The sequence below is a fragment of the Leptinotarsa decemlineata genome, unplaced genomic scaffold (genome assembly GCF_025532065.1).
Source record: "Leptinotarsa decemlineata unplaced genomic scaffold, Ldec_3_MD MMD2_P_RNA_scaffold_5, whole genome shotgun sequence".
Classification (NCBI taxonomy): domain Eukaryota; kingdom Metazoa; phylum Arthropoda; class Insecta; order Coleoptera; family Chrysomelidae; genus Leptinotarsa; species Leptinotarsa decemlineata.
This window is the reverse complement of record NW_027412532.1, coordinates 8,665,008-8,691,516: the sequence shown is the minus strand read 5'-3', so window position 1 is coordinate 8,691,516 and position 26,509 is coordinate 8,665,008. Positions and strand designations below refer to the sequence as shown.

General features: G+C 35.5%; 2 protein-coding genes across 4 annotated transcripts in view; both read left to right on the top strand.

Moving 5' to 3' along the window:
* LOC111512864 (glutamate receptor ionotropic, kainate 2) overlaps positions 1-20,935 on the top strand; it is a 32,590-nt gene extending 11,655 nt beyond the window's left edge. The window contains exons 3-13 of the mRNA XM_074169481.1: positions 953-1,194; positions 4,506-4,704; positions 9,209-9,427; positions 11,922-12,143; positions 13,482-13,688; positions 14,299-14,383; positions 14,637-14,913; positions 16,196-16,403; positions 16,602-16,839; positions 18,673-18,788; positions 20,415-20,935. Coding sequence (XP_074025582.1) covers positions 953-1,194; positions 4,506-4,704; positions 9,209-9,427; positions 11,922-12,143; positions 13,482-13,688; positions 14,299-14,383; positions 14,637-14,913; positions 16,196-16,403; positions 16,602-16,839; positions 18,673-18,788; positions 20,415-20,828 — 2,427 coding nt within the window. The 3' untranslated portion in view covers positions 20,829-20,935. The remainder of the gene's footprint in view (positions 1-952; positions 1,195-4,505; positions 4,705-9,208; positions 9,428-11,921; positions 12,144-13,481; positions 13,689-14,298; positions 14,384-14,636; positions 14,914-16,195; positions 16,404-16,601; positions 16,840-18,672; positions 18,789-20,414) is intronic.
* Positions 20,936-26,073: 5,138 nt separating this feature from the next.
* The window catches only part of LOC111512862 (glutamate receptor ionotropic, kainate 2), a 31,489-nt gene continuing 31,053 nt past the window's right edge, over positions 26,074-26,509 (top strand). The window contains exon 1 of one of the 3 annotated variants that reach the window (XR_012464078.1): positions 26,074-26,260. Coding sequence is in view for 1 of the 3 variants with exons in the window: in XM_074169479.1 (XP_074025580.1) it covers positions 26,194-26,260 (67 nt within the window). In the remaining 2 variants the exon portion in view is untranslated. The remainder of the gene's footprint in view (positions 26,261-26,509) is intronic. The other 2 variants (XM_074169479.1, XM_074169480.1) reach the window with 2 other exon arrangements.

Here is a 26,509-nt window from a genome sequence, read left to right as displayed (position 1 = left end):
CCCATAATTCATCATCAAAAACATTCAATAGACGTTCAGCGTTAGTGGTATCACTGAAGAAAAACGGCTCAATTATTCTATGGTTCAAAATATCACACCATACATGAACTTTTCGAAGGTATTGGTCCTCACAGTTCATGGTTAGATTTGTCAAAGCTGCATACACGTGACTGATAAATCAGTCCATTACTCCATTCCTGACTCACAGTTTATAACTCAGTGGAGGTTTTCAGTAGACCAGTATCTGCAATTTTGAGCAGATACTATTCCATTGCCTCATCAGTAAACATCAATTTTCTTAGGATATTTTACCTTAGTCAAGTGTGTCCAAGAACTTTGGTTTGAAAAGTTTGATTTATGATGAACGAGACAAGTTCTGATTTTATATCTACTCAAATTTAATTGCTCAGATCTTTCACGCAAACTGATTTGGGAAATGGTACGGATTGAAGCTAAGACATCATCATCATCATGGTACCTTCTATTTCGATGTGGACGATTCTTCAATACACTTTTATTTTGTGTAGAAAGTTTATTCATGAAGGCTCCTGTTCCATGTCGAAAACGATTTCGCCTCGTATGTCTTCTGTTGAATTCTTAGGCAACGTTTGTTACTATTTTTAACGTATCAAGCTGGCATTCAGGGTATAATTAGTTCATTTGTTTCCATAATACTCTAGCCCAAATTGAAAACTGTTGAAACACAAGATATGAGACTGCTTTGAAAGATTGTGAATGAAGATTTTCCATCCAAAATAGACAGAAAACCTGAAAAACATCTTCCACACACTTCACAGAATGTGATATTTCACAGCAGGATGGCTTTAATACTAGATTATGTTTATGAACAATTCAGAGTGAGCTCATCTGACTCAATTCATGAAAGCAACCCTGATAAAAAAAGTACTAACTTGTGCACTGAAGCATAAAAAAACAACAATGAATTTTTCAGGTGCGATGGGACGATTATCCATTGAACGGAACTGTGGTCAATGTACATCCATATCCAGATACTCTAACTAGAACATATTATGACCTCATAGTCGCCTGGGGATGGGAAGACTTTGTTATCCTGTATGAAAATAATGAAAGCTTGCAGAGAGTGGGAGAACTCATAAAGCTGTTTGAACCTTCTAAGCAAAGGATTGTGGTTAGACAGCTCAACAGTCAAGAAGAGTCTGAGGAAGGTTTCAGGTGAGATATGAATTGAAATAAATTGGTAGATATAGTGTATATACTGTACACAGTGAATAGAGTCAAAAAGTCTTCTTCAAACAGCAATTTCTGAGACGAATCAATGAAAGAAACTGCGTTTTTAGCTTCCTTGTTTTCTATAATAGATATATCGTTTATTGAGATTGTATTGAGTATTTTTTAAATATAGAAGTTTTTTCATCAAGGATATTATCTATTATTCCAGATAGCACTTATGTATTTAAAAGCGTTTTGTGTGACAATTCTTCATTCTAAACCATTTAGTGTAACACAAAATATATTATTCTGTTTTCACAGTTCCACTCAGTTTCACAGTTGAGTCAATATCGAATATTGAATGAATAGAATAAAAAGTTACGTATGTCACCCATATTTGGAATAACGCAATCGAGAAACATGGAGAATCAAGAGCTGTTGCGCTTGTTATTTCTAAGGCCTTTGACCGTGTGTGGCATGCCCCCAAAGATACCCTGAATTCGCTGGATTCCATCCAGAAATAAATAAAAATTTATGAATAAATGAATGTTTCTTTAAAAAAATTAAAATTCCCCTTCATTTTTGAACAGACAACGTATGCTTTGTCTATAGTTCATATAATTTTTGTATTTTCTAATTCTCCATAATAACAAACTAAGTTGATTCTGTGAATGAATAAATTATTTTAATTCAAATTTTGAAAATTTCATTGACCTTTCTTCTACTCCAATAATCAAATTGTTGAGCAGTATGAGAAAGAATCGATTTATGTCACTTTCATTTTTAGAAATTCTCAGATTCAATGTTAATTTAATTGGAAATGTAATGAAATCAGTAACATGGAGTATAAATCATAATCACAAATGCAGTTCCTCATCAGCCAATTAAAAATTTCATTCAAATGTATCATTCATAGCGTGACAAAGATACGAGGGAACGTGAATACATTCAATTAAAATGATTTGATGGATGTTGCCGTTACTATGTGGTAGGAGAGCATCATGAAAAAATGAGAAATAAAATTTTCTGTATTTCACCACTCGTTTTTCTCATTTTTCACATTCCAATTTCGTTCCATAAACGACGGTAGCCTGGTAGGTTCACGTGGGAGGTTAGCTCTACTCACTCGATCGACCGCTGTGTGACCCGGTGGTTCGAACCGCAGAGCCGGACGAATGATTTTCAATTTTTATCGTCCAACTCGTATTAGGAATCACACGTTGAAAAGTAAGACCTTGTTAGTCCTTAGCTCGCACAAGTTTCGACTTTTGGGAGTTGTCGTTCGTAGAAAGGCGATAGCCGGTTAACGGAAAAACAGATTTCAACAGATTTTTTTAAATATTATCAAAAAACAGCTGGATTTATGAGTGTCACCCTAAATATTATATTCCCTTCATGAGATTATTTTGGGTCTGAAAACATACCATGCATTTTCGATGTTCACTTCATTCAACCATTTTTTGTGGGTTTTTCATGAAATATTTTTATCTCATGTCATTTGCTATTGTTGATTGCTAATCATTTCTAATGATACTTCTGTCCTCTCCAGAGCTTCAATTTTTGAACGTGGTTAAGCCCCGATTTTTTCAGGTACTGCCCAAATAAATTGTTGAAGTAAAATCATTTAGTTGGAACGAAATATGGTGGCCATTATTAATGACCTCGATTCTTGAATTTATTTTTGACTTATTATTGAACAAACTGAGGCTTTCAAAAAAAAATTTCTCTGTTGCAAACTTGAATCATAATATTTTTTCAACAATTTCATTTTGCTGCTAAACAAACATTCACTTCACTGTTAAAAAATGTATTCAAGGTCCAATATATTGTTGAATTTTATCAGTCATTATTAGTATATTACGTACCAAGTAGGATAAAAAGCTAATTACCCACGAGCGAAAAATTGTAAGCACTAGGCGTTAGCCGACTGCAATAATTCGCGAGTGGGCGTAATTGGCCTCATCCTCGTGGTGCGTACTATACTTTTTCTACGACTAACCATAGAGAGGAATAGTACAATATGTTTGTTTGAGATTATGGCATTGGATCAGTCAGTCAGTCGGAGAGAAAATTCAATGATTTTAGGTTTTGGACAATGGGGAATGTTCCTCCTGACGAAAATCAAGTAGTTTTCATAAAAGACGTATTTTAAACTTATCATTTCAACCTTTTTCTTTAAAAAAGTATTTAAATACTTGCAATAGAGAAATGAAATAATGCATTCAACATTTAAAGGGATTAGTTTCTATTTCACCATTTGGCAACATTGGTTATAGCTAATAAAGGAGAATGAATCTGTTACCTGTATGAGACAAACAAAGATGACATATTTCAGAGGCGTGCTGTTTTGTTTACTTATGTTCCTAGTTCCGAGACATTCTGTGACATATGATATTTTGTGCACCTAACCTATCTTCCTCTATATAAATAAATAACAAAACAACTGTTGTTTATGTGGCTTGTGGAGGTGGTATTGAACTATAATTTATATTTTGCCTTAATTGTTGATTTATAAAGATATTTTTCCTATTTTAAAATATAATATCTAGGTACGTATAGATTATTTCAACTTGATATAGGCGCTGTTGCCAATATGTGAATTAAAACCCAACATATGAAATACTTTTCGATGTGAATTTGAAAAACTCATGAATTGAACTCAACTTTATTTTGTTCAAACTTGCATTTGCTGTAATAATCCAAATTGAGGAACATTTCCCATTGAATGTATTTATGAGATAATATTTATAAGAGTAAATGTTACATATCTCATAACTTTTTTTAAATTTCTCACGGAAGTGGCCGTCATTAATTCAGAATACACGTTCATTCTAAGTGAGCCATCACTTACCTGCTGTCAAACACTTGGTGATTAGCTTAAAATAGAGGGAGCAGAAACCAACTTACCTATTTATGTTCCGCTGAAAATGGTAATATTATGAAATGATCATGTCATTCATTTTCAAATTATTTTGTAATGATTATGTCTTTAAGGAAACATACCATTAGCGATATTATTTGCTGAATTTAGTTTTCCTTATAAATTTCTTCACTCTCAGGAATGAGTTGACAGCTTTAGCTAACACTTCGCCTATTCGTCATAAGGTTTCCTTCAATTGAATTTAAATAAGATATCCTTCATCTCTGGTGATGATTATTATTATTATTGTTATATCACAAACGACACCAGTTTTTGGGTCGTAAGATAAAACGTAATACTTTTTTCATTTCCCTCGTAACTCTATCTTCCAAGTGCTATCTTGTAATCTGAACAGCAATAAAAAGTTTCATTCATTTATTCGTTTGTTATTTAGGACAGTTCTAAAGGAAGTACGGAAATCTGGAGCAACACATTTCGTGTTAGATTGTTCGTACGAGATACTGGAAGAGGTCTTACGTCAAGCACAACAAGTGGGTCTGATGACTGACAAGCACAACTTCATAATAACTAATCTCGATTTACACACAATCAACCTGACGCCATTCAAATATAGCGAAACCAACATCACCGGGGTAAGTAACGATATCCATGGAGAATAATATTTGCATTTGATACAGATATTACCTACCGATGACAATTACACAGAAAAAATACTAATGTTTCTATGATAAACTTCAACGTTAGTCTAGTTTTTTACAGAATATGGGAAAAATTCTATCTAATAAAAAACTTACATACTCGTATTATGAACATTCGCAAATCTCTTGCATAAATCACGCACCAAGTCATGATCATTTTGACCTTTGTTTCTTATAGAAAAGGTGTTAACACATCTGGAATCTATAAATAGAAAGTAAATACAGGGAAAATGAGAAAATCAAGAATACTAACAATTCCGAAATAGTCACATAGTAAGTTTGAAAAGAAACTAGACAAAAATTTAATGAAATAACAAACATTTACTACAAAATTCAAAATATAGTACTGATAATTTGTAAAGAAATCAAATGATTGTGACTTATTATTTGGTTTATATCAATAAAAAAAGATGAAATAATGAAAATAAATGACGAAAAATCAAATGATAAGTAAAACTTTATTAAAGCAAGCTCCTTCACGACTTTTCGAAAATTTGTATCCGCAATCGGCTTCGGCTGATATTTGATGGTAAATTCCTGATACTTTTAAACCATTCATAGGTCACTTGCGAAACTTTTCTACATTCTGCCATAATTTATCTCCATTATTTGTTTGAAGGTGGTTGACAATTTTTCGTGGTGTATTTCATCAGTTCGGACTTCCATTGTCTAATATAATATATATTGATTTGAAATCCCTGAAGAAAATAAAAGATTAACCGAAAATAACAATTTTATGAAAACAAAAAACTGAAATTACAAGGAAATAACACACAAGCTACATCCAGAAAATAAAAAATTGAAATACTAATGAAAGCTGAAAATTAGAAAATATTATTAGCAAAAATGAAAAATAAAAATCAGAATTAAGATTCCAAAGCAAGTTACGTCACGACGTTTCGATTATTAGTATCCACAATCGTCTTCGGGTGATAACTGATTACTGTTTAACTAATTAAACCATTGCAAGGTAAAACATCATCTTTTGTGGAAAATTCAAGACATTTCATTGAAATACTAGGGGAAATCGAAGTCAAAGAGCAGGATTAACTGATCAGTTTCGATGTGAAAAGCCTCTACACCAACGTTCCTGTCGAAGAAGCACTTCAAATGATACAGAAGAAGCTATCCGAAGATGGGGACCTGAAAGATAGAACAAACTTACCGATACAAGTAATCATGGAATTACTAGGATGTTGTGTACGAAACTGCTACTTCCAAGTGAAGGACGAATTTTTTACGCAAGATGAGGGATTGCCAATGGGATCGCCACTTTCACCGATTATAGCCAATATATATATGGAGTGGTTTGAAACTCTGGCCATTGAAGAAGTCCACAAGAAGCCCCGAGTCTGATTGAGATACGTAGACGATACTTTTATAATATGGAACCATGGGAATGCAGAACTAGACATTTTCCTGAAGCACATCAACAACGTTAGTCCTTCCATAACTTCCACAATGGAGAAGGAAGTCCACAACGAATTGCCTTTCTTAGACGTATTGGTGAAGAGGACCGACACTAAATGGGAAACATCTGTATATCGAAAACCCACTCACACAGGACAGTATCTGAACCAGGAATCCACCATCAATCGACTAAGAGAGGAATCATCAAGACTCTACTAGACCGTGCTTTTGAGCTCTGTAATACAAAGGAAGGTCTCGAAAAAGAAATAGGCATCATCAGAAATGACCTCCAACGAAATAGTTACTCCAAAGTGATGCTAGAATAGGCTTTAGCTAGAAGACAGTAAGAGCTCCACAAGAAAGAGAAGCCGCCACAACCATTACTTGTACTCCCCTACATCAGAGGATTATCGGAAAGGATAAGAAGGATTGGGTCCAAGTATAACATCAGGACCTGCTTCAGATCTGGGAACACTATCCGTAGCAGCCTCACAAAAACCAGGCCACCACACGCGGACTGCGATTCCAAGAATTGCATTTACCGAATACCCTGCGAGTGCGGAGAATCATACATCGGTGAAACTAAGAGGCCATTGAAAGTTCGCATTGCTGAGCACAAGAAACACACACCGCGAGGAGAAACCAGCAAATCCAGCATGTTTGGACTCATTAACACAATATCAAGTGGGCTCAAGCTGAAATCATCCACAAAGAGAAACACTGGTTTAGGAGAAAATTGAAGGAAGCCGCGTATATATTGACCAACAACCCATTTAGTCAAGCTAGCGTAGAGATACGTAACATATGGAAACCTCTTATCAACAGAAAAACGACCAACTCCCGCCAAACGGTTATCTCCCGCTAAAACCAATGCAGCGGAAAGAGGAAAGAGGGGATAGGTGAAAGGTGAAAGCACCCGAATGACCTATAAATAGTCAGATCTCGAAGGATAAGTCGAATTATCACCCGAAGACGATAGTGCATACTAACAATCGAAACGTCGTGACGTAATTTGGTTTGGAATCTTTCAATTTTTATTTTTATTTTTAATTTTTGCTAATAATATTTTTTAATTTTCACTTTTCATTAATATGTCAATTTTTCATTTTCTGGTTGCTGCTTGTATGTTATTTCCTTGTAATGTCAGTTTTTTGTTTTAATAAAATTGATAGTTTCGGTTATTCTTTTATTTTTTTCAGGGATTTCAAATCAATTTATATTATAATAGACAATGGAAGTCCGAACTGATGAAATTATCTCCATTATACTATTTTCATTACTTTCATTCCTATTGTTTGCTCATAATTGACGTTCTACGTATTGTTCGATCCAGTCATTTGCATTTCATGTCACAATAATTTGTTTCATTCACAAATTAGCGTTTTGATATTTCCAATTTCAAAACAATGCATTTTTTCCAAAGTTTCAAAAGTTTTGTCGATATATAGTTATTCTACTCTGTCATGGTATATATTATACAGTTTTATAGATCTGTGGTGGTCGACCTACAGTAATCCAGAAAGAAGATTCGAGAACCCTGTTGGAAGTTAGGTTAGGTTAGGTCGAAAGTGAGTGGGTCTATTCGACTCTCCACCGCAACCCGCAAGGGTTTATTGCGGCTCACACTGATTCACACTCGACCAAATAAACCCAGCTTCTTAACGAAGCCGACTAATTTGTATGGTGAGTGGTTTTCCAGATCAGATGATAAGAGTACGGCTCTGTCGAACTCTAAAAACCTAATTCGGTTCCCAGCAGGGTTGGCAAAAATTATGTATCCTGCTGTTTCATCATTTTCTAAACAGAGGTGACACACACTGTCTCACGACGGTCCGAGTCTCTGAATATGATGATTCAAATGACAGTGACCTGTCAGAAGGCCATCGTAGTTTATACCTTCTGTAGTCCAACAACTGTTTGGTATCAAGCTTCGAAGGGTGAATAAAGCCTTCTTGCCATCCAGGTCTTCAATCTTCATTTTGGCAAAGCCTAAAGCGATGCCAATAACAGGTTCTGGTCCGATGAAGCAACACCCTCCTTTGCAAGGGAGTCAGAACTACATGAATTGAACTTTGAATTACCTCTAATCCACCGTATTCGCCAGACTTGGCTCCCATCGACTACTGGCTATTGACAGACCTCGAAATCAAACGTATGGTCCGGAATGATGGGTATAACGTCATTTGTACTTTTTTATCGACGGAAATATTACCGGACGTTTATACTCACCACTTTCAGAAGCAACTATCACAGTTGGGATTGTAGCTACTATTGAAAATAATGCTTTCGACTACCATGCCATTTTCAGCAAAAGGGGCACCTCCACACTTTTATGTTCCTGTAAGAAAATACCCAGAGGATGAATTTCCTTATCGTTGGATTTGGCATACCGAATGGCCACCAAGGTCCCCAAACCTCGCTCACCTTGACATTATCCTGTGGAGTGTTGTGAAGTAGCGTGTATTTTTAATAAAAGCAGTAAACTTGCGATAACTACGATAACAAATAACAGATGTGTGCGCTTCTATAACAAACGTAAGAGCTGATTTTGAGTGTCAAGAAGTTGGTGGTAGTAAAACTTTTTTTCATAACTGCCATTCATAATCAATCATTTTCATTAGTCGGAAACAGGTGACAGTAGAGACCTCTGATTTTTGCAAAAAGGTTTGTTCCTTCATGGCCTTAGAAATGTTCCATTCAAGATTTTCTTGTGCAGCCCCTTGGTACCACCCCTGCAAAGATTGATAAATTGTGAATACGTCAGGAAGTAGATTTCTTTGTACATATATATATATATATATATATATATATATATATATATATATATATATATATATATATATATATGTATATATATATATATATATATATATATATATATATATATATATATATATATATATATACATATATATTCTATGGAGATATGAGCTCCTACTAAAACTTTTTGAATACATGATATCTCTGAATTGAACTCTCATATTTAATTTCCATCAATAGCCTACTTCATTTTTTTTTCACTTTTCAGATGAGATGCGTCAACCCAGACAAATTCATATCAGATGAATTGGATCCTCTAGCAGGGTACCAACTGAAACTAGAAGAAGCTTTAATTTACGATGCAGTCAAAATGTTTGCAGCGGCAATCAAATCAGTTGGTCGTATGGTTCGGCCATTACCAATAGATTGTTACAATTTCGAAGACAAACTCATGTCTGGAACAACAATCATCAACTTCATGAGAAACGTGAGTCATGCTTTGAGCTTCGTTGAAAAATTTTTAGCAAAAATTAAAGCACAACCGTCTATAAACAAACACCGCGCGCAAAGTTTGAAATTACAGATCTGCTGAGTGGAATGATCTTCAAAACCATTACCGAAATTTCCTCTGAGTAGATATTTGTTTCAGTTCTAATGATCCATCAACTTGTGCTTGTGATGTCACGGAAGTTATCCTATCATCCATGGATGCATTTATTCCTTCTTCAATGAAAGGAACTTCTAACGGAAAAGCTCGGTTCAACAAAGCTGTCGCCTCCAAAAATATCGCCTACCGCGAATAGTAGAGATCGTAGCACGGATCCGCCACGTGGGGAATAGAGGCCCTGTCAGGGAAGCCAATGTGGCCTTACGGACGGGGTCACCAGACTTCTGGTCAGTGGCAGAAATAAGTAGGGTAAGGGGAACCAAAACCTCCAAAAGCCTTTGCAAAACATTACACCGTGGACCAGCCTACCCAAGCTAAGATGTAAGGAATCGTGCCGATAGCTGAGTGGCCGCAGGGTGATATGCGGTCACGAACGATCCCCTTGGGGAACTGGGCGAAACCTCATTGTAATCAGCCTACCTGTGGTAATGTGGGGCTCTGCCAGAGTTGACAAACTCTTTCCTTGCTACTCGTGGGAACACGCATGAATGAAACAACAAAAACCAATCTCAAGGCTGCACAGAAGTGCACACCTCAATCTAAGGCGGTGGCTGGGGATGAACAGAAATGTCCACCTCAATCTACCCCTTGGCATGGAGCTGGACATAGCAGATCACCTTCAACAGCAAGGGCACTATCTACGATGGGCGCCAAGAGGTCCGCCTTGAAAAAAGGCAAGGAACCGTCTGCCCCTGCAGGAAAGCTCCCTCACTTGTGCACCTTCATGGAGGGTGAAGAAGCCGCGTAACGACAGTAATATCGCTGCACCTTCCAAAACCTTCGTGGAGGCCACCGTGAGACACCTCACGGTTGTCAAAGAGGGTGTGTGTTCGGCGAGTCTTGGCCTACACCTGCCAATATTAAGGAGATGTCTCCTAGTGACCTGGTCACCTTCCTGGAAAGAACAGGATGGTCGATGACGTAAGAGGACCACTCCTCGGGAGGATGTACAATGGGTCACATGTGGCCTAAGTGCTGTGAGTTTACACTCCCCCTCCATACACTATATATATACCAGATACAGACAGATCCCTGAGAAACACCGTTGACTTCAGGCTCTTAATTTGAGCCTAAGTGGGAGAGCTACTCCTCCAACCCCATATTCATTCATTTTATGAAGTAGCCAAACCTAATATAGCCAGACTACTATAATAAATAATTTGGAAATTTCACTTTTTGACCATTGATGTATGAATAACGTAACACTTTAATAATATTTGCCGGGCCTCATGGAGGCCATTTCCATGTCTTCCTATCTCGTGAGTGTGCTTCTTGACTATTCAACTCATTATGAAGATTACAACATTTCAGCAATAATTGTATAGGTTACCTAAACCGTGGGAAATGAAAACCTAAATCACGTATATTATTATTTCGAATTTTCCTTTTTTTTTCATACAAAATTGTGACTAATAAACATATAGATAGTGGGCTCTGTATTGTTGATCTCCTAGTAAAGTACCAAATTGAGGCACTGGAAAATTCATAGAAATTATTAACTTTTATGTGATAATAACGCAAGTGTTCACAGAAAATTTCTACAGATGGTTCGACAGATTTATATCGGATAAAATGCGAATAATTGAGTAGTAGCGAAGTGATTGGTCCAGTTTACAGTCCTTAATTTCTCTGCACAATAATGAACTAATGACTCATAACCATTACTTCATAGCTATCTATTTTAGAAGAAGTATAATTGGTAATCAATTGGCTACCAGAATGTAATGAAGCTAGTTAGTGATATTATTAATTTTTTTCAATAATTCAGCTCAAGTGGATACCGAAGTATGTCAGCATGAATTTACAGCAATGATGTATAAACATTCAATTGAAATAATTCAAAGGAAAAAAAATTGTGTCAAATAGTTCAGAGGAAAAAGAAATCAAAGAACAGATTTTTTGAAACAACTATCAGCAACAGTCATTTCAATAACCTAATTTGATGAACTCATCAATAATATCTCGCTTTTTTTGAAAAGGGGAAACTTGAACTCAGCTCACGAAGTGAGTAATGCTTGGAAATCAGTAGATTAAAGAATTCGAAAAATTTGCTCTATGACCAATTAGAACTAAATAATTCTGTTTTGTCCTTTAATGGTGATTGGTAATTAGTTGAAGATTTTATGTAATGTTGGTATGAGAAGCAGCTTGTTTGTTACACCTTCATATAATTCAGTTTGTTCCTAGTATGTTTGAAATTATTGCTCATTACGTAGTCAGTTCAATCAAGAACTATTCCAACAAGTATTCTCTTCTTTATAATTCAGTTCGATTGCCTGTTCATGTATCCAATATTTTTTCCTATTAATTTCAGATGGAATACCCAGGGCTTACCGGCCCAGTTAAATTTGACGTTAGAGGTTTCCGAACTGATTTCGGGCTAGATATCTTCGAGCTAATGGAAGGAGGACAGACTATAGTTGGTAACTGGAATTCCACTAAAAGACCACGTCTCAACGTATCAAGAATCATTTCGAAGGGGAATGATTTGAATGATGATATAAGAAATAGGACATTCAAAGTTATGATTACATTGGTGAGTCCATCTAGTTTGAGTTAGTTAGCTTTACTCCCAATGGAACCACCATTCATGATGAATATTGATATGGCTTGAGAAAAATGTTCGCAGTAGAAAGAGATATGTTGAGTTATAGGTTGAGAGGTAATCAGGAGCAGAGTATAAATGCCTACATTTTTTCCCGTGATAACTACCATTGCGATGGTTAACGTAAAATATCATTTTATTCATTGGGAACGAGGTTGATCACCTGGTTCATCGGCGTCGATATTTTCCACGATGAAAAAGCGTTTGAACTACTTTATGAGTGTCGGACCTTTGAGCGTCGTTGTGGTCATGTACAAGTTGGGTTAGACTAAACAAATGTATATATTACATCCTGCCGATGATCATACTCTTGAGAATGTTAAAAACACTGAGATGAAGTTTTTGTGGCTAGCGTTGCTGGCACTAGCGCTTGGAGTTTTTTGCGAGAGACACAAAAAGTCGTCATTGTTCCACGTTGCACGTCATTGTGCAAATTCCAGAACAGTTCTGGAATACTGTGGAATGTTTGAATACTTTTGTATGAGTGGTGCTATCTATTGGTAGGGCTCCATAAAACTAGCTAGGGCTGTCTAACTAGCTAGGTAGAATATACATCATTGTATTGTAAAATTATAATTATTACGTTTTGAACCTAGGAGGTGTATCGTCAGAATGAACCTTGTCTATTCCACAGTACCACTTGGCACTTATTTATCTCATTCCACTTTTCCACAAGATTCAATATAATTCTTGTGTGTGTTAATTATTTATACTCGTGAAATAATCGTGAGTCAACACATCTCCCAACTACCCACACCGTAGGTTCTGGTGAATGCCTGCCGGAACACGACTACTTTCCCGGCTAATACCACGCTGAATTTTGAATTATATAAAACAGACATTCGTGCTAAATACCTCACAGAGGTTAGTCTTGTAGTTGTTTGTCGTTCATCCAGCAGAGGGACCATGCTAAAAATCATTCGAGTAGATCACCTACAGACCGGTTTTGAGGTATTACCTCGTATCAGTGCAGGAAAGAACCGACCCAAACAGCAAAATGCCTTCGTTTCAAACCGACTTTGGAAATCTTCATAGTCGGTTCATCATCTTATATTCGTTCTGGATTATTGAAATATTTGCTCATCAAAAAAATAGACATTTACTCACTCGTTGGAGTTCAAACTCACATGGAAGAAAAATTTAAAAAAATGCCTTTTGTTCAGAGATATTATTACATGCTGTAAAAGAACTACCACTTACTCCATCGAATTCCATTTACTATTAACGGGAGTTGATTATTTCATTTCCAAATGCTATAATGTTTTTCAGACGGAGCCATATGGTATGAGAGTCGAATCTTTAGATCCACTCTATGGAAACGACCAGTATGAGGGTTTCGCGGTTGATTTGATAAAATTGCTATCTGATATGAGGGGATTCAACTATACATTCATCCTGAGAGAAGATAAGGCCAATGGAAAATTTGACAATGCTACAGGCAAATGGACTGGAATTATTGGGGATTTAATTGAAGAGGTGAGTTTATGTTACATAATTTTCTCCTTTCTTCAACAATAACTATCGATTTTTACCTACTTATTGTTTCAAAATATTTCATTTTATTTTGAGGTTGACCATTCATGAAATCTTGAGATGCAAAACTCAGTATAGTACAGTTTCAATAAACTCCAATATATTTTGGCCCCCTTCACATCAATACAGCCTTTTCCAGTTCTAGCAATTCTAGACAAAAATGTCCGCATTCTATTCATCTTCCTAATTTCCATCTTTTCCAAAAATATGCTGTCTGTTGAAAAAATTTGGTATATAGGTGCTTCTTAAGTCTTAGATGCGCACTAAGAAATGATTTTCAAATATTCTAACTAGGGTGTCCCGCGTGGGGATAAATGGGTCGCGTTAACATATGAAAACGTAACTGGCCACTCCGACAATGTAACAAATAATTCCGCCAGCCGATTGCAGTTAAATCTGATTGGCCAGCGTGAGGAAACTTGTTTATTCCACCCAATAGATGCATATGTGCGTGGTGATCATTCTTTGCTCACGCATCTATCTTTGTTTGGGTTGCTTTGTTCGTCGGATGGATATAGTTTAGATATATGATTTATGAAACCATTTTTTGTAGACTGCTGATCTTGCAATCTGTGATCTCACTATTACCATGGAAAGAGAAGCCGTAGTAGACTTTACAGTCCCATTCATGATGCTAGGTATGTATGGAACATCTGGTGAAGGATATTTGTAGTTCAGATTCAAGTATTTTGGATAAAATCAGCTTTCTTAGCTCTCTACTGCCACAGTTGCAGTCGACACGTTTGGATATTATCATCAAAAAAAAAAATACGAAAAAACTCGAAAACTATCTAAAACACGGTCTATATTATACCAGAAACACTGAAGTTATCACAAAATATCTAGTTGTCCTAGACAATATATGGTATTTTCAAACAGTTAATTTTTCAGGTATCAGTATTCTCTACCAAAAACCCAAGAAAGCGCCTCCAAGCTTCTTTTCCTTCGCCGATCCATTCGCATTTGAAGTATGGGAACTTCTGATGGTTGCTTGGATCGGAGTATCTCTGATCCTGTTTGTTGTAGGAAGGATTTCACCTGGTGAATGGGAGAACCCTTATCCTTGTATAGAAGAACCGGAATTTTTAGTCAACCAGCTGGATTTCAGGAACTGCTTGTGGTTCGTCACAGGATCTATTATGCAGCAGGGATCAGAAATCGAACTCAAGTGAGGAAACTAACTTTTTTCACAAACTTTGATAAGAAGAATAATTTTAAATGAAATTGAGTAATATAGCTCCAAGAGTTCTGACTCATTCCTTATGGAAAAACACAACACGTGAAAATTTGCGTAGGTCCATTCTGGCCCTTTTTGGAACCCCAATCGGGACCTTGTGGAACACCCAACTCAAGCTAGGTGTGACGTAGTCGTCCCCACTTCCCCACAGAAACTACCGCACGTACAGCGGGAAATTCAAATTCAGTAGATGAACAAAGAGGCCACGGGCACAAAATCCCAAGTATTTTCTTATGGAGCTAAACTTTTTGCAATTTTCATATTAGGTCAAACGGGAGTGTGGGAAACGTGTGACGTCATCGACGCAGGATGGAATGAGTATCGGAGATATTCAAGCGTGGGTCCCCTTGTTCTCGGCCCCCTTGGTATTCCGCATCGCCGATCGGCCCCCCTTGGGACTCCGCCTCACCGCTCAGGCCTTCACCCTGAGCCCCCTTCTCGCGCACCAGTCACTAAAGTCTCTCTGTGAAATACTTACCAACGACGCACGACCTTGAGTTGGATGTTCCACAAGGTTCCGATTGGAATATAGCTGCAAAAGTTCTGGCTCATTCCTTATGAAAAAACACGTGCAAATTTGCATAGGTCCATTCTGGACCTGTTTGGACCCCCAATCGGAACCTTGTGGAACACCCAGTTCAAGGTAGGTGTGACGTAGTCGTCCCCACTTCCCTACAGAAGCTACCGCGCGTACAGCGGGAAATTCAAATTCAGTAGAGGAACAAAGAGGCCACGAGCACAAAATCTCAAATATTTTCTTATGGAGCTAAACTTTTTGCAATTTTTAGGTCAAACGGTAGTGTGGGAAATGTATGACGTCATCGACGCAGGATTGAATGAGTATCGAAGATAGTCAAGCGTGGGTCCCCTTGCCCTCGGTCCCCTTGGTACTCCGCATCGCCGTTCGGCCCCCCTTGGGACTCCGCCTCACCGCTCAGGCCTTCACCCTGAGCCCCCTTCTCGCGCACCAGTCACTAAAGTCTCTCTGTGAAATACTTACCAACGACGCACGACCTTGAGTTGGGTCTTTCACAAGGTTCCGAATGGAGGTCCAAAAAGGTCCAAAATTGACCTACGCAAATTAGCACGTGTTTTTCTATAAGGGATGAGCCAGAACTCTTGCAGCTATATTACTAAATTGAAAATGTTTCGTAGCGTTTATGTTGCATCTACGAATACCGCATCACAATATTTTACCCCTATGAGTTTTCAGGTCGTTTTCCACAAGGATGATAGCCGGTATGTGGTGGTTCTTCACTCTCCTTATGGTTTCTTCTTATACTGCCAATTTAGCAGCATTCTTGACAACAGAAAAACCGGATCCACATTTCACCAACTTCAAAGAACTCGTGGAGAACGCAGAACGGAAGAATATCAAACTTGGGGCCAAAAGAGGTGGAGCAACAGAGTCTTTTTTCGAAGTGAGTGGAAAAACCAAACAACAATTTCAAAATTCAATCTAAGTTTCGTCAATCATCTGAATGTTTCAAGGATGTAAAAACTATTCTAGTAATTCTGGAATTACTACGAATTCAATAGAATCTTCACAAAAACTTGGAGATTTCTCTTTTCAAAATGACTTGATGTTTCACTCAATAATCTGCAAAATCTTTCTTAAGGACAAATGGAAAGCAGACCCTACCTCTGATTTCGGAAAAGCTTGGCCTCTGATTCAGAAAACAAGGGACGTAATCAAGATTCCTGATAATGTCGACGGCGTCTATCATGCCAGGCAAGGATACTACGCCTTTTTCATGGAAGACAAATCAATTGAGTACGAGACGCAACGAAAATGTGACCTTAATCAAGTAGGGGGTAAACTGGATGAAAAGGGTTATGGTATAGCTATGAGAAAAAGTGAGTAGTATCTCATAGCATCATAATTTGCGAAATAAACTAAAAATTGTGGCTTTTATATATTGTTGATTTCATAATTGATTGGAGCACATGATGATACTTGTAAAATTTTGAAATTCCATTGATTCTCATGGGAATTAGACTAATGGGAGATAGTGGCATAAAATATAACTATTTTTCAGTTTCAGTGACAGAATATTGAATTTTTAATGGTTGAAGAACTTTCATAGATTAAAATGGTTAGAAATGACAACTCAACATGCATTTTCCAAATATATTAATTTTTTTCATTTCGATATATTTCAGTTGGTGACTTTTTTATAATTCTGTCTACTGAAAACATTTTCTTTGTCTTCACTTTAGCTCCCCAAATATAATAATAATAATAATACGTTTCCATTGATAGGGAATGACATGATCAGTCTGGGTTGGTTTTCTGTAAATGGAAAAATCTAGTTTGTTGTTAATTGTGTTAAATGTTGTTAATTTGGCACATAACATCCTTGATTCCTCAAATAACTTGCATCCAAAAATTAAATTCACACTTGAAATAGAAAAAGATAATAAATTAAACTTTTCAGATCTTATTATAACAAAAATTAACAACAAACTAGATTTTTCCATTTACATGTCATTCCCTTCAATTCATTTCATCTCATGTACCTATCATAAAATGGCTTCCTTCAATTATTATGTCCATAGATTGTTGAACATTTCTCTATCACCCTCCAATTTTAATTTAGAATTAAATACATTGAAACAGATTGCTGTCAACAATGGTTATCAACCATCTATTATTCACAAATTAATCAGTAAATTCAAACACAGGTCAGATAGAAGATTGACCTTCAACTATACCACCTTAGTCAGTTCATCTTGTGAAATATTTTTCTTTACCTTATTTTGATCAAAATATGTGTACTGTTTTTTCCAAATTTATAGAAAATACCAACCTGGCACAAAAATTTCTTTTAAATCTCAAAATAACTTAAGTAACTTTTTAGCAAATTCCAAAAACAAAATCAACAAATTACACAAAAGTGGAGTCTATAAGCTTGACTGCTCTGATTGTTCTGCTTCTTACATTGGTAGAACCTGTAGACCTCTTTTCACTCGTATTAATGAACATTCAAAAAAACTGAAAAATCTGCTTTTGGCGATCATATTAAATTTTACAATCATAACTTTAGTCACAACCGAAATTCCAAAATATTACATAAAATAGATAATATAAATTTCCGACTTGTTTGAAGAGTTGGAGATTTCCAAAGAACTTTCCAATAATGAACATTGTTTGGATACTCGATGTAAACTTAAACAGAGATTTCCTTTCCCTTCATAAAAGGATTATGAATTGTTAATCAAATTTATTACTGATATACTTTATTCTATATTGGCTTCTCCATAACATAATTATTTTAAATCCATAATGGATCACTCCTCAAGTTGGTACCATTATTTTAACATGACACTTGACACACACCTGTCTCAAGTTGCCCTTCTTTCATATAATACATTGACTGAACCACATGACCTCAATCCAAAAATGTTATTTCTTGGCTATCAGCCTTTTTTGTTTTATATAAGTCAAAAATTACAAATGTGTTATGTACTCATTTTGATACTTCCTGTTGCCTGACAAGTAAGTAATCATAAACTATTTTCCAAATTTCATAACCTTAAAAATTTACAAACTTCAAGTTTCACAAACCTTTCTTTTCAATTAGATCACTTACCTTCAGGTGAGCACTGATGATGACGAAAGTCGAAAGCGCTTTGCAATAACTTTATAATTAAAACCTCTTCGATTCATTAGTTCCTTTTGTTTTTCAGATTCAACTTATAGGAATAGTTTGAGTACGGCTATTCTCAAACTACAGAACTCTGGAAAAATTGATGAAATAAAAAGAAAATGGTGGGAGGAACGGAAAGGTGGGGGTCAGTGTTCTGTAAGTATAGTGACACTCATAATTTCGTAAATATCGAGTGGAACAGATGTATACTAGTAACTGGTAAATGGACTGTAATTGCATTCTTCTTTTCTCGACCGATTTCATCTTGGTAAACTGAAACTTTTTTTGGCTTCTTCTCTGGCTTCGTTCACCTGCATTCCATTCATTCTACTCTTGTTCCACTCGAAGAAAAATTGTGTTGGTAATGGTATACTAATGATTTCAAGAGGGATGAAATAATTGACAAGGAAGCCAAACAGTCAAAATTGGATTTCTACAATATGGAATATTCCTCATTATATCTTTCAAATAGTAATTTCTCGAATATATAGCTAGGGTCGGAAACTCTGTAATCATATGCGCATGGATCCTAGCAAGCCTTGAGTCTATTTTAAGACGACTGTTAAAGAAAAATAATATTTGAAAACTTAAAAATACATGTAGAAGATATACAGCAAATTTCCTAATTATGAAAACGAGTCGAACCTTATTTATAATGGCTGTGAAAACTGTAAGTATAGGTTGTGTATCATCAAAACAGCTTTACTCCGTAAAAATATTCAAAATTAAAGGAGTCACTGAATGAATATTCCTTAACACCACCAAAATGTTTTCTTCAAATTCAAAAACCATAACAGATATCAAGAGTTTGCAGGAACATTGCCAAATTAAAAGACTATTCAGTTCATATTTACATTTTTTATGAAGTTCTGTGTCACCCTGTAGATACGTTTAATTTTTATTTAATACTTGAAGTACGAAAGTAGTTGTTCATAGACTGATCATCTTCTTATGGCATCTTTCGGATACGTTATGAAGTAAATAGTATTCAATGTAAATGAAGTATTAGTTCATCTACCGCAAACTGGATGGCGCGAAAGCCACTAAGTAGAAGAAGCAAAAAGTCGAATTCCTGAATTCACCGATGGGTCCTCCAATTGATCCGATGGATGGGTCTATCGGTCCGTTAAAAATGTGAGCAGGTTTTTTTCAGTTGAAGCAATCCATCAGAAATTTTTTGTTGGATTCAAAAAATCGCCAACAGAGTATCTATGGAGTGTCGCCACATGATTGAGCGACATCTCGATTCAATAATTCGAAAAGCGAATTCAAGGAGAACTACTGTAACGAATGATGGACAATGCTGATTCAGAACAAATAGTGATATGTAGTCCACAGTATTAGATGGCATATCACAATTTCAGCTAGAATCAGATTCTAACAAAAACCGTGGAGTTCCATTATTTGACCTCAAGAGAGCATTTTACTGTGCACCATAATTTATTTTGAAAGTAGTGCATAATATTGGCACAGAATGTATATTGATTTTTACTGTGATTTAGGCATGGAGTTTAACAATGAGCTTACAAAATCATTTTGGAAAAAACTGCTTCAAAACTTTTTATATATTATTTGAAGTGCATGTTCATTAGTAGGTACAATGGCGATGATTTTTTTTTCATTATTACTAGACTCTTTTAAAGTATTCTCAATCTTTTTATTCAGTCTCAAATCTGATGTATATCTTTTCTGTTCGTACTTAGCAAAGTTATATCGAGTATTACTTTTCTGGTAATTGGAAAAAGTACTTTTTTTGGTTATAGTTTCGTTTTTTATTTTCAGTCGGATGGAGACAATTCGGACGCCACACCTTTAAACCTCAAGGGTGTAGAAGGGGTGTTTTGGGTTACAATTTTAGGAACAATCCTAGCTTTTTTCCTGGCTCTTTTGGAAGCAATTATTCAAGTGGCAAGAAAAGCAATGAGAACTGAAACATCTTTCATCGAAGCACTTAAGGAGGAGGTCAAGTTTTATTTCAAATTTGGAAAAATGGAAAAACAGGTGTTATATCCGGAAAGTAGTTCTAAATCTCCGTCAGCGGAAGAAGAGAACCAGTGCCAATACGGTTTCGTTGTGAATCCACAAATGAGCTTGGAAACTCTGGAAAGCAACAACAGCCTCAAGAGTAAAAGAAGTAGGAGTAAAAGAAGTAGAAGTAGAAGAAGTAGGAGTAGAAGAAGTAGGAGTAAGAAGTGAGCATTATTTAAAATGCATTAATTAGTTTTAGTAAAACTGTGAACTTGATTATATTCGATGATTATGTTAACAATTTTGGCAGAACTGTAAATATAGTACAAAAGAATCATATGTGTTTTCATGAGTAGGTATATCCCTTCTTCTCGACTTTCACAGAAGGTCACACATGTCACAGGATGACCTTATCAAGTGATACACCCTCAGTGGCGAAACTATAGGGTTACAGGAATTGCAAAATGTCACGGTCCCCCGGCCCGATGGGCTGAAACCTTAGAAGTGACATTTTCAACAAAATTCAGTGAAAAATATAACACCACAACTAAATACCGTATACAAATTCAAATAAATAATTAAGATTTGAACGCATTCATAAGAGAAGGCTCAATTTTAGAATGCAATCATTGGAATTCCCGCATTTTGTTAACCGAGAGAGAACTTGTTTTGTTGCGCTGGCGATTTAGCCAGATTTGAACTACTACGCATTCCTCGTTTGATTGTTGTAACAATGGGTCATTTGTGTCTTCGATTTTTCGTAGTTTCATTTTCTTTGAACCAGCAAACGAAAGCATAGTGTTGATTAGTGTGAAAGTTAAGTATTAACATGTCTAGTTCTAGAAAACATCTGAGTGGGAGCGAAACACGAAAGACAAAAAGAAAGTCTGAAGAAAAATAAAAACTAATCTGAAATCAGTCAATACTTCAAGAATGATAAGTTTATTGATGAAAAAACAAGTGAACAGTATTCGGAAAGTGAAAAATCGAGCTCAACTAAACACAAAATCAAAGTGAATCATTTCAATGTGAACAATATTGCATTTCCATCATATATTACTGATGAGGGTAATTTTAAAAAACTAAATGATCTAGTGAAACGGGTCATTGTGAACCTAAGGGTTATTTCTTGAAGGACATTGATAATAGATTTTTCATAAAAGAAATTTACTATATTGTTTGTTGTGAAACGTGAACCAACATATTTATCCTATTTCTTGATACTTCAGAAGGCGTATTGGGAACCATGTTGGTTATTCGCAAATCGGGCATCTGAAAAAATACAAAATGTTTGAATAGAAGGCTATGCCGACTGAAAACATATTGTAAACGCCATAGAAAAACACAAGACATCAAAAGTTCACCTGGATTCTTGTTTTACGTATCAACAATGGTGGTTACAAGGCACACTTGATGGAGAGCAGAGTCCATGATCACAAAAGAAAAATCTTTTTGACTCCAAGTACTCCTTAGACTACTTGATATTACTTTAACGCTCTCACACGCTGGCCACAGAGAAAATGAAAATAGCAATAATCCAAGTTACCGAGGAATTTTTTGAGTATTGTTGAGTTATTAGCAAAATACGGTCCAATTTTACAAGACCAGATCATATTCAATACGAATCAAGGAATTTCAAAAACAGATCAAATGTTTTAACTTCACCATTACAGTATAATCGAAAAAAAAAATATAACATGCTTGGATAAAATTTAAAATAAATTGAACGATGCTGTTTTGAAAATTGATTTAAACATATGTGAATTTTTCAAAACTCAGATGTTGGTTACAAAATTGACAAGGAAGGCTCACATACCTGTGAAAATATTGCTCTTTGACTTACGATATCACGTATAACCTGTCTATTTTCAAAAATAAGTTTCACCACTTTTTTAAGTATTATAATGGAGTGTCATTTTCAGGTTTTGTGGTAGAAAGAAATATATTCTTGGGGCATTATTTTGGCGTGTATCATAAGTATAGGTAGTCATGAGGCATGAATTGAATTTTTCTTTGTAGATGAACCGCATTTTTACACGCTTTATACAGGGTGTACTGAATAAGTGTAGGTGATTCCTCATCGAAAAAAGATAGGATCTTTCATATAAAGAAACTTCATTGGAGCATCCCTTGTTAAGATACAGCCCCTTGAATGGGGTACATAAAATTTATATAACAATTTTTTTCCCAAGCACTGAAAAAGTTACAATATTGAAATCAACCTGACGTTTTGTACTACCAAAAAGACACTCAGCCAGTAATTTATTTGGTTTACCCCATGGTTGTGAGGGATGGAAAACGCAACCCCTAAAATTCATTTCCAATGTAACTTTTTGTCGTATTATTTGTTGACCATTTAAAAATTGATTTCCAAAAGCCTGTTTCATTCTAAACAAAAAATGTATCTTGTTACGAACAAGATGACGAGATACATCGTCATAAATGCGAACTGGATTTATTGTTATTTTGTAGTTGGTACCTGCATTAAACGATTAAACGGTAATAAAAAAAAACTAATTAATTAATAACAAAACACACAACATATAGAAATCATAGTAAATGTTCATTCAATATGTCTACCTTCAGACATTACGCATGCGTCTAGACGTCGGCGCTTTGAGCCACGTATTTGCTCAAATATTCCTGGAGTCTCTCTGATTACCCTACACGCATCGATGATGCGGTTTCTTAAGTCCTCTACATCGCTAACAGGAGTACGATAAACCAAATGCTGTAAATGGCCCCAAATAGAGAAATTGAGAGGATTGAGATCCGGAGATCGATCGGGCCAGTTCTGTGGTCCTCCTCGAGGAATCCACTGATTTGCATATGTTTCAGTTAAATGCTGACGTGCTACTTGACTAAAATGAGCGGGAGCCCCATCATGCATAAACAACATATCCCTTCTGACGCCCAAAGGAACTTCCTCCAGCAGTACTGGATGCACTTCTCTTAAAAATTGAACGTATGCTTCACCATTTAATCGAGGAGGTAGAAAATGAAGCCCAATTAAATCATCCCAATAACTTCGAGCCACACGTTAAGAGAAAACTGTTCTTGATGGTTAGTTTCGACAATAGCGTGAGGGTTTTCATCAGCCAATATGTGGTAATTATGAAAATTAATAATCTTGTCCCGAGAAAAACTATATTCGTCTGTGAATTCTATCGTCTTCAGAAAATCACAATTTCTTCTAATCATTTTCAGCATCCAATTGCAAATTTCAAGACGGTTCGGAAAGTCTCGCGGTAACAGTGCCTGTACTCGTTGCAGATGGTAAGGGTATAAGAAATACCATCATATGATCAACATTTAGCTGGAAAGCAATCTTTCTAGTAATGGTAGTAGGTTGTTCTTCAATCAAATCAAGTACTGCTTCCTCAAGCTGTGGTGTTCGTACTTCTCGATGGCGACCACAATTCTGCGTTCTTTTGTCGAATGAACCATATTCTCGTTATCGTTGATGAAGTCGAGAAAATATTCTATGTGATGGATACTGCCGTTGGGGATACATTCCAGCATATCTTCTAGGAGCTTCCAACCCATTTCCCTGCGACAGACCGTAAACGTAATGCATATCAGTCATTTCCTCATTTGTGTATGCCATTTCAATAATAATTATTCGAATAACAAATTAAGAAAAGAACAACGACTCACAATTAGTATTAATTCAATTTCGAAAATTCACAAACTGACAGCGTCATACCAATTTAATTGTCACTATCGCTAATAGCGACCTACTAGATATATGTTTCGTATTTTCGCATTCATGACGATGTATCTCTGTAGTTGTTCCTAAAATAATTTTTTGCTACGAACTGGTTTATTTTGGGCAAAAAACACAAGAGACATTTTTGTTTAGAATGAAACAGGTTATCGGAAATAAATTTTTGAATGGTAAACAAATAATAAGACAAAAAGTTACTTCGAAAATAAATTTTAGGGGTTGCGTTTTCCACCCCTTACAACCATGGGGTCAACCAAATAAATTTCTGGCTAAGTGTCTTTTCAGTAGTACAAAACGTCAGGGTAATTTCAACATTGTAAAATTTTTAGTGCTTGTGAAAAAAATTGTTATACAAATTTTATGTACCCTCTTAAAGGGGCTGTATCTTAACAAGGGATGCTCCAATGAAACTTCTTTATATGAAAGATCCTATCTTTTTTTCGATAAGGAATCACCTACTTGAATGTTTTACACTTATTTAGTTACACCCTGTATTAACTTCATCTGTATGTATGTATGTATGTATGTATGTTTGTTGGTTTGTAACTCTCAAGCTCGCGATCTGTATTTGACAGATTTATCGACATTATTGCTTGATCTATTCGTGGGCAGATGGCTCTGTACGAAACCTCCTTGATATAATTCGAACTCACTTTACATGTATTTCTTCATTTGAAAAAAATATGTTTTTTATTAACACGAGCTGTATTATTTGTGACCCTCCTTTGCGCATACTGACTTGGGCTTGGTAGCTGATTTTCAGGCTTCCTCTCCGGAATCGGAAAATATCAATAGTCATTTTTCTAAACAATACACGGCTGATTGATCCCAAAGTTTTGATAAAATAAATATAGTTTAAAATGATTGAAGAACACGCTTTTATAGCATACGAAACTAAAAAATGAAAAACAAATATAGTTTTAAAAAATTAAGAAACGCGCTTGCTTTTAAAGAACATCGAACTGAAAAGTTGAACTTTTTTTTTTTAAAAAAGCTCAAAAAAATAACGAACGAAAAATACTATTTATATTGTGAAAAAATCGTGGGCGCTTTATGCGAAATTTTTTGTATATCAAGCGCCCATCACTTTTTCCACAGTAATACTAGAATTTTTCATTCGTTATTGTTTTGAGCTTATTTAATTTTAGCTTGAGCTTTTCAACTTTTTAGTTCGACGTTCTTCAAAAGCGTGTTTTTTAGAAATAGCAGGAATATAACGTACCCAGAAAATATTCTAAAAATATAGTGGAATAGTTTGTTGAACTCACTATCAATGAATGAATTTCACACATCTCCTCTCAGTGCTCATCGACATTCGAGGAAAATGTAAATCACTTGCCTTACTTCCGTTTCGGTTCTCTCGTTTATTATTGAATATTGTATGTTATATCACCTTGTGTGATTCAATGACACAAATATGACGCAATAACAATGAGTATTCTTGATGCATATTATACAGAGTGACATACCCACTAATTCAACACAACAGTTTGATAGATCATTTACTGAAAGTTTTTGTGAAGGCAAATAATATGCTCGTCGATCTTCAAAATCAATCCGAAATCAAGCATTGAACTTCTAAAGATATGTTTAATAATACTTTGTACTGAAAAAAACATGTGAGCATATTTTTTATGATGTTATATTGTTTCAGACTAAATTTATTTATAGAAAATTAGGCAGACGCAAAAGACAAATTAAAAATTGAAATAATTTTAGCTCGACATACCTCTATTGCCAAATCTATTAACAGTCTAGAAATAGATGGCATTTCTAAGGTCTGCGAAACTATCACACTTTACTGAAGTGCTTATTGTCCGCATAATATGTTTTCCTAGAAATTAGGAGTATTTCCTAACGAAAAACATGATTTTATCAGTGATAACATTGTTGATTAGTTTCAAGTGTTTCGTTGGAGAGGAAGTTAATATAGGTAAGTACACAAACAATATTTATAATTTGTAACAGTTGATTAAATAGCTATTTGCCTTTATCGATTTCATCTTTTTTGGAATTCCTAGTCTTATTTTGTATCAGTGAAATATATATGTATTGAAAATCGATCATTCAATTTTGTATTGTTTATGATTTTATTAACATTGTATTGTGGAGGTATCAATAAATATACGACAAAAAAAGACCCAAAGTATTTGAGCAAGAAAGGTTTTGGTTTTTACTTCTC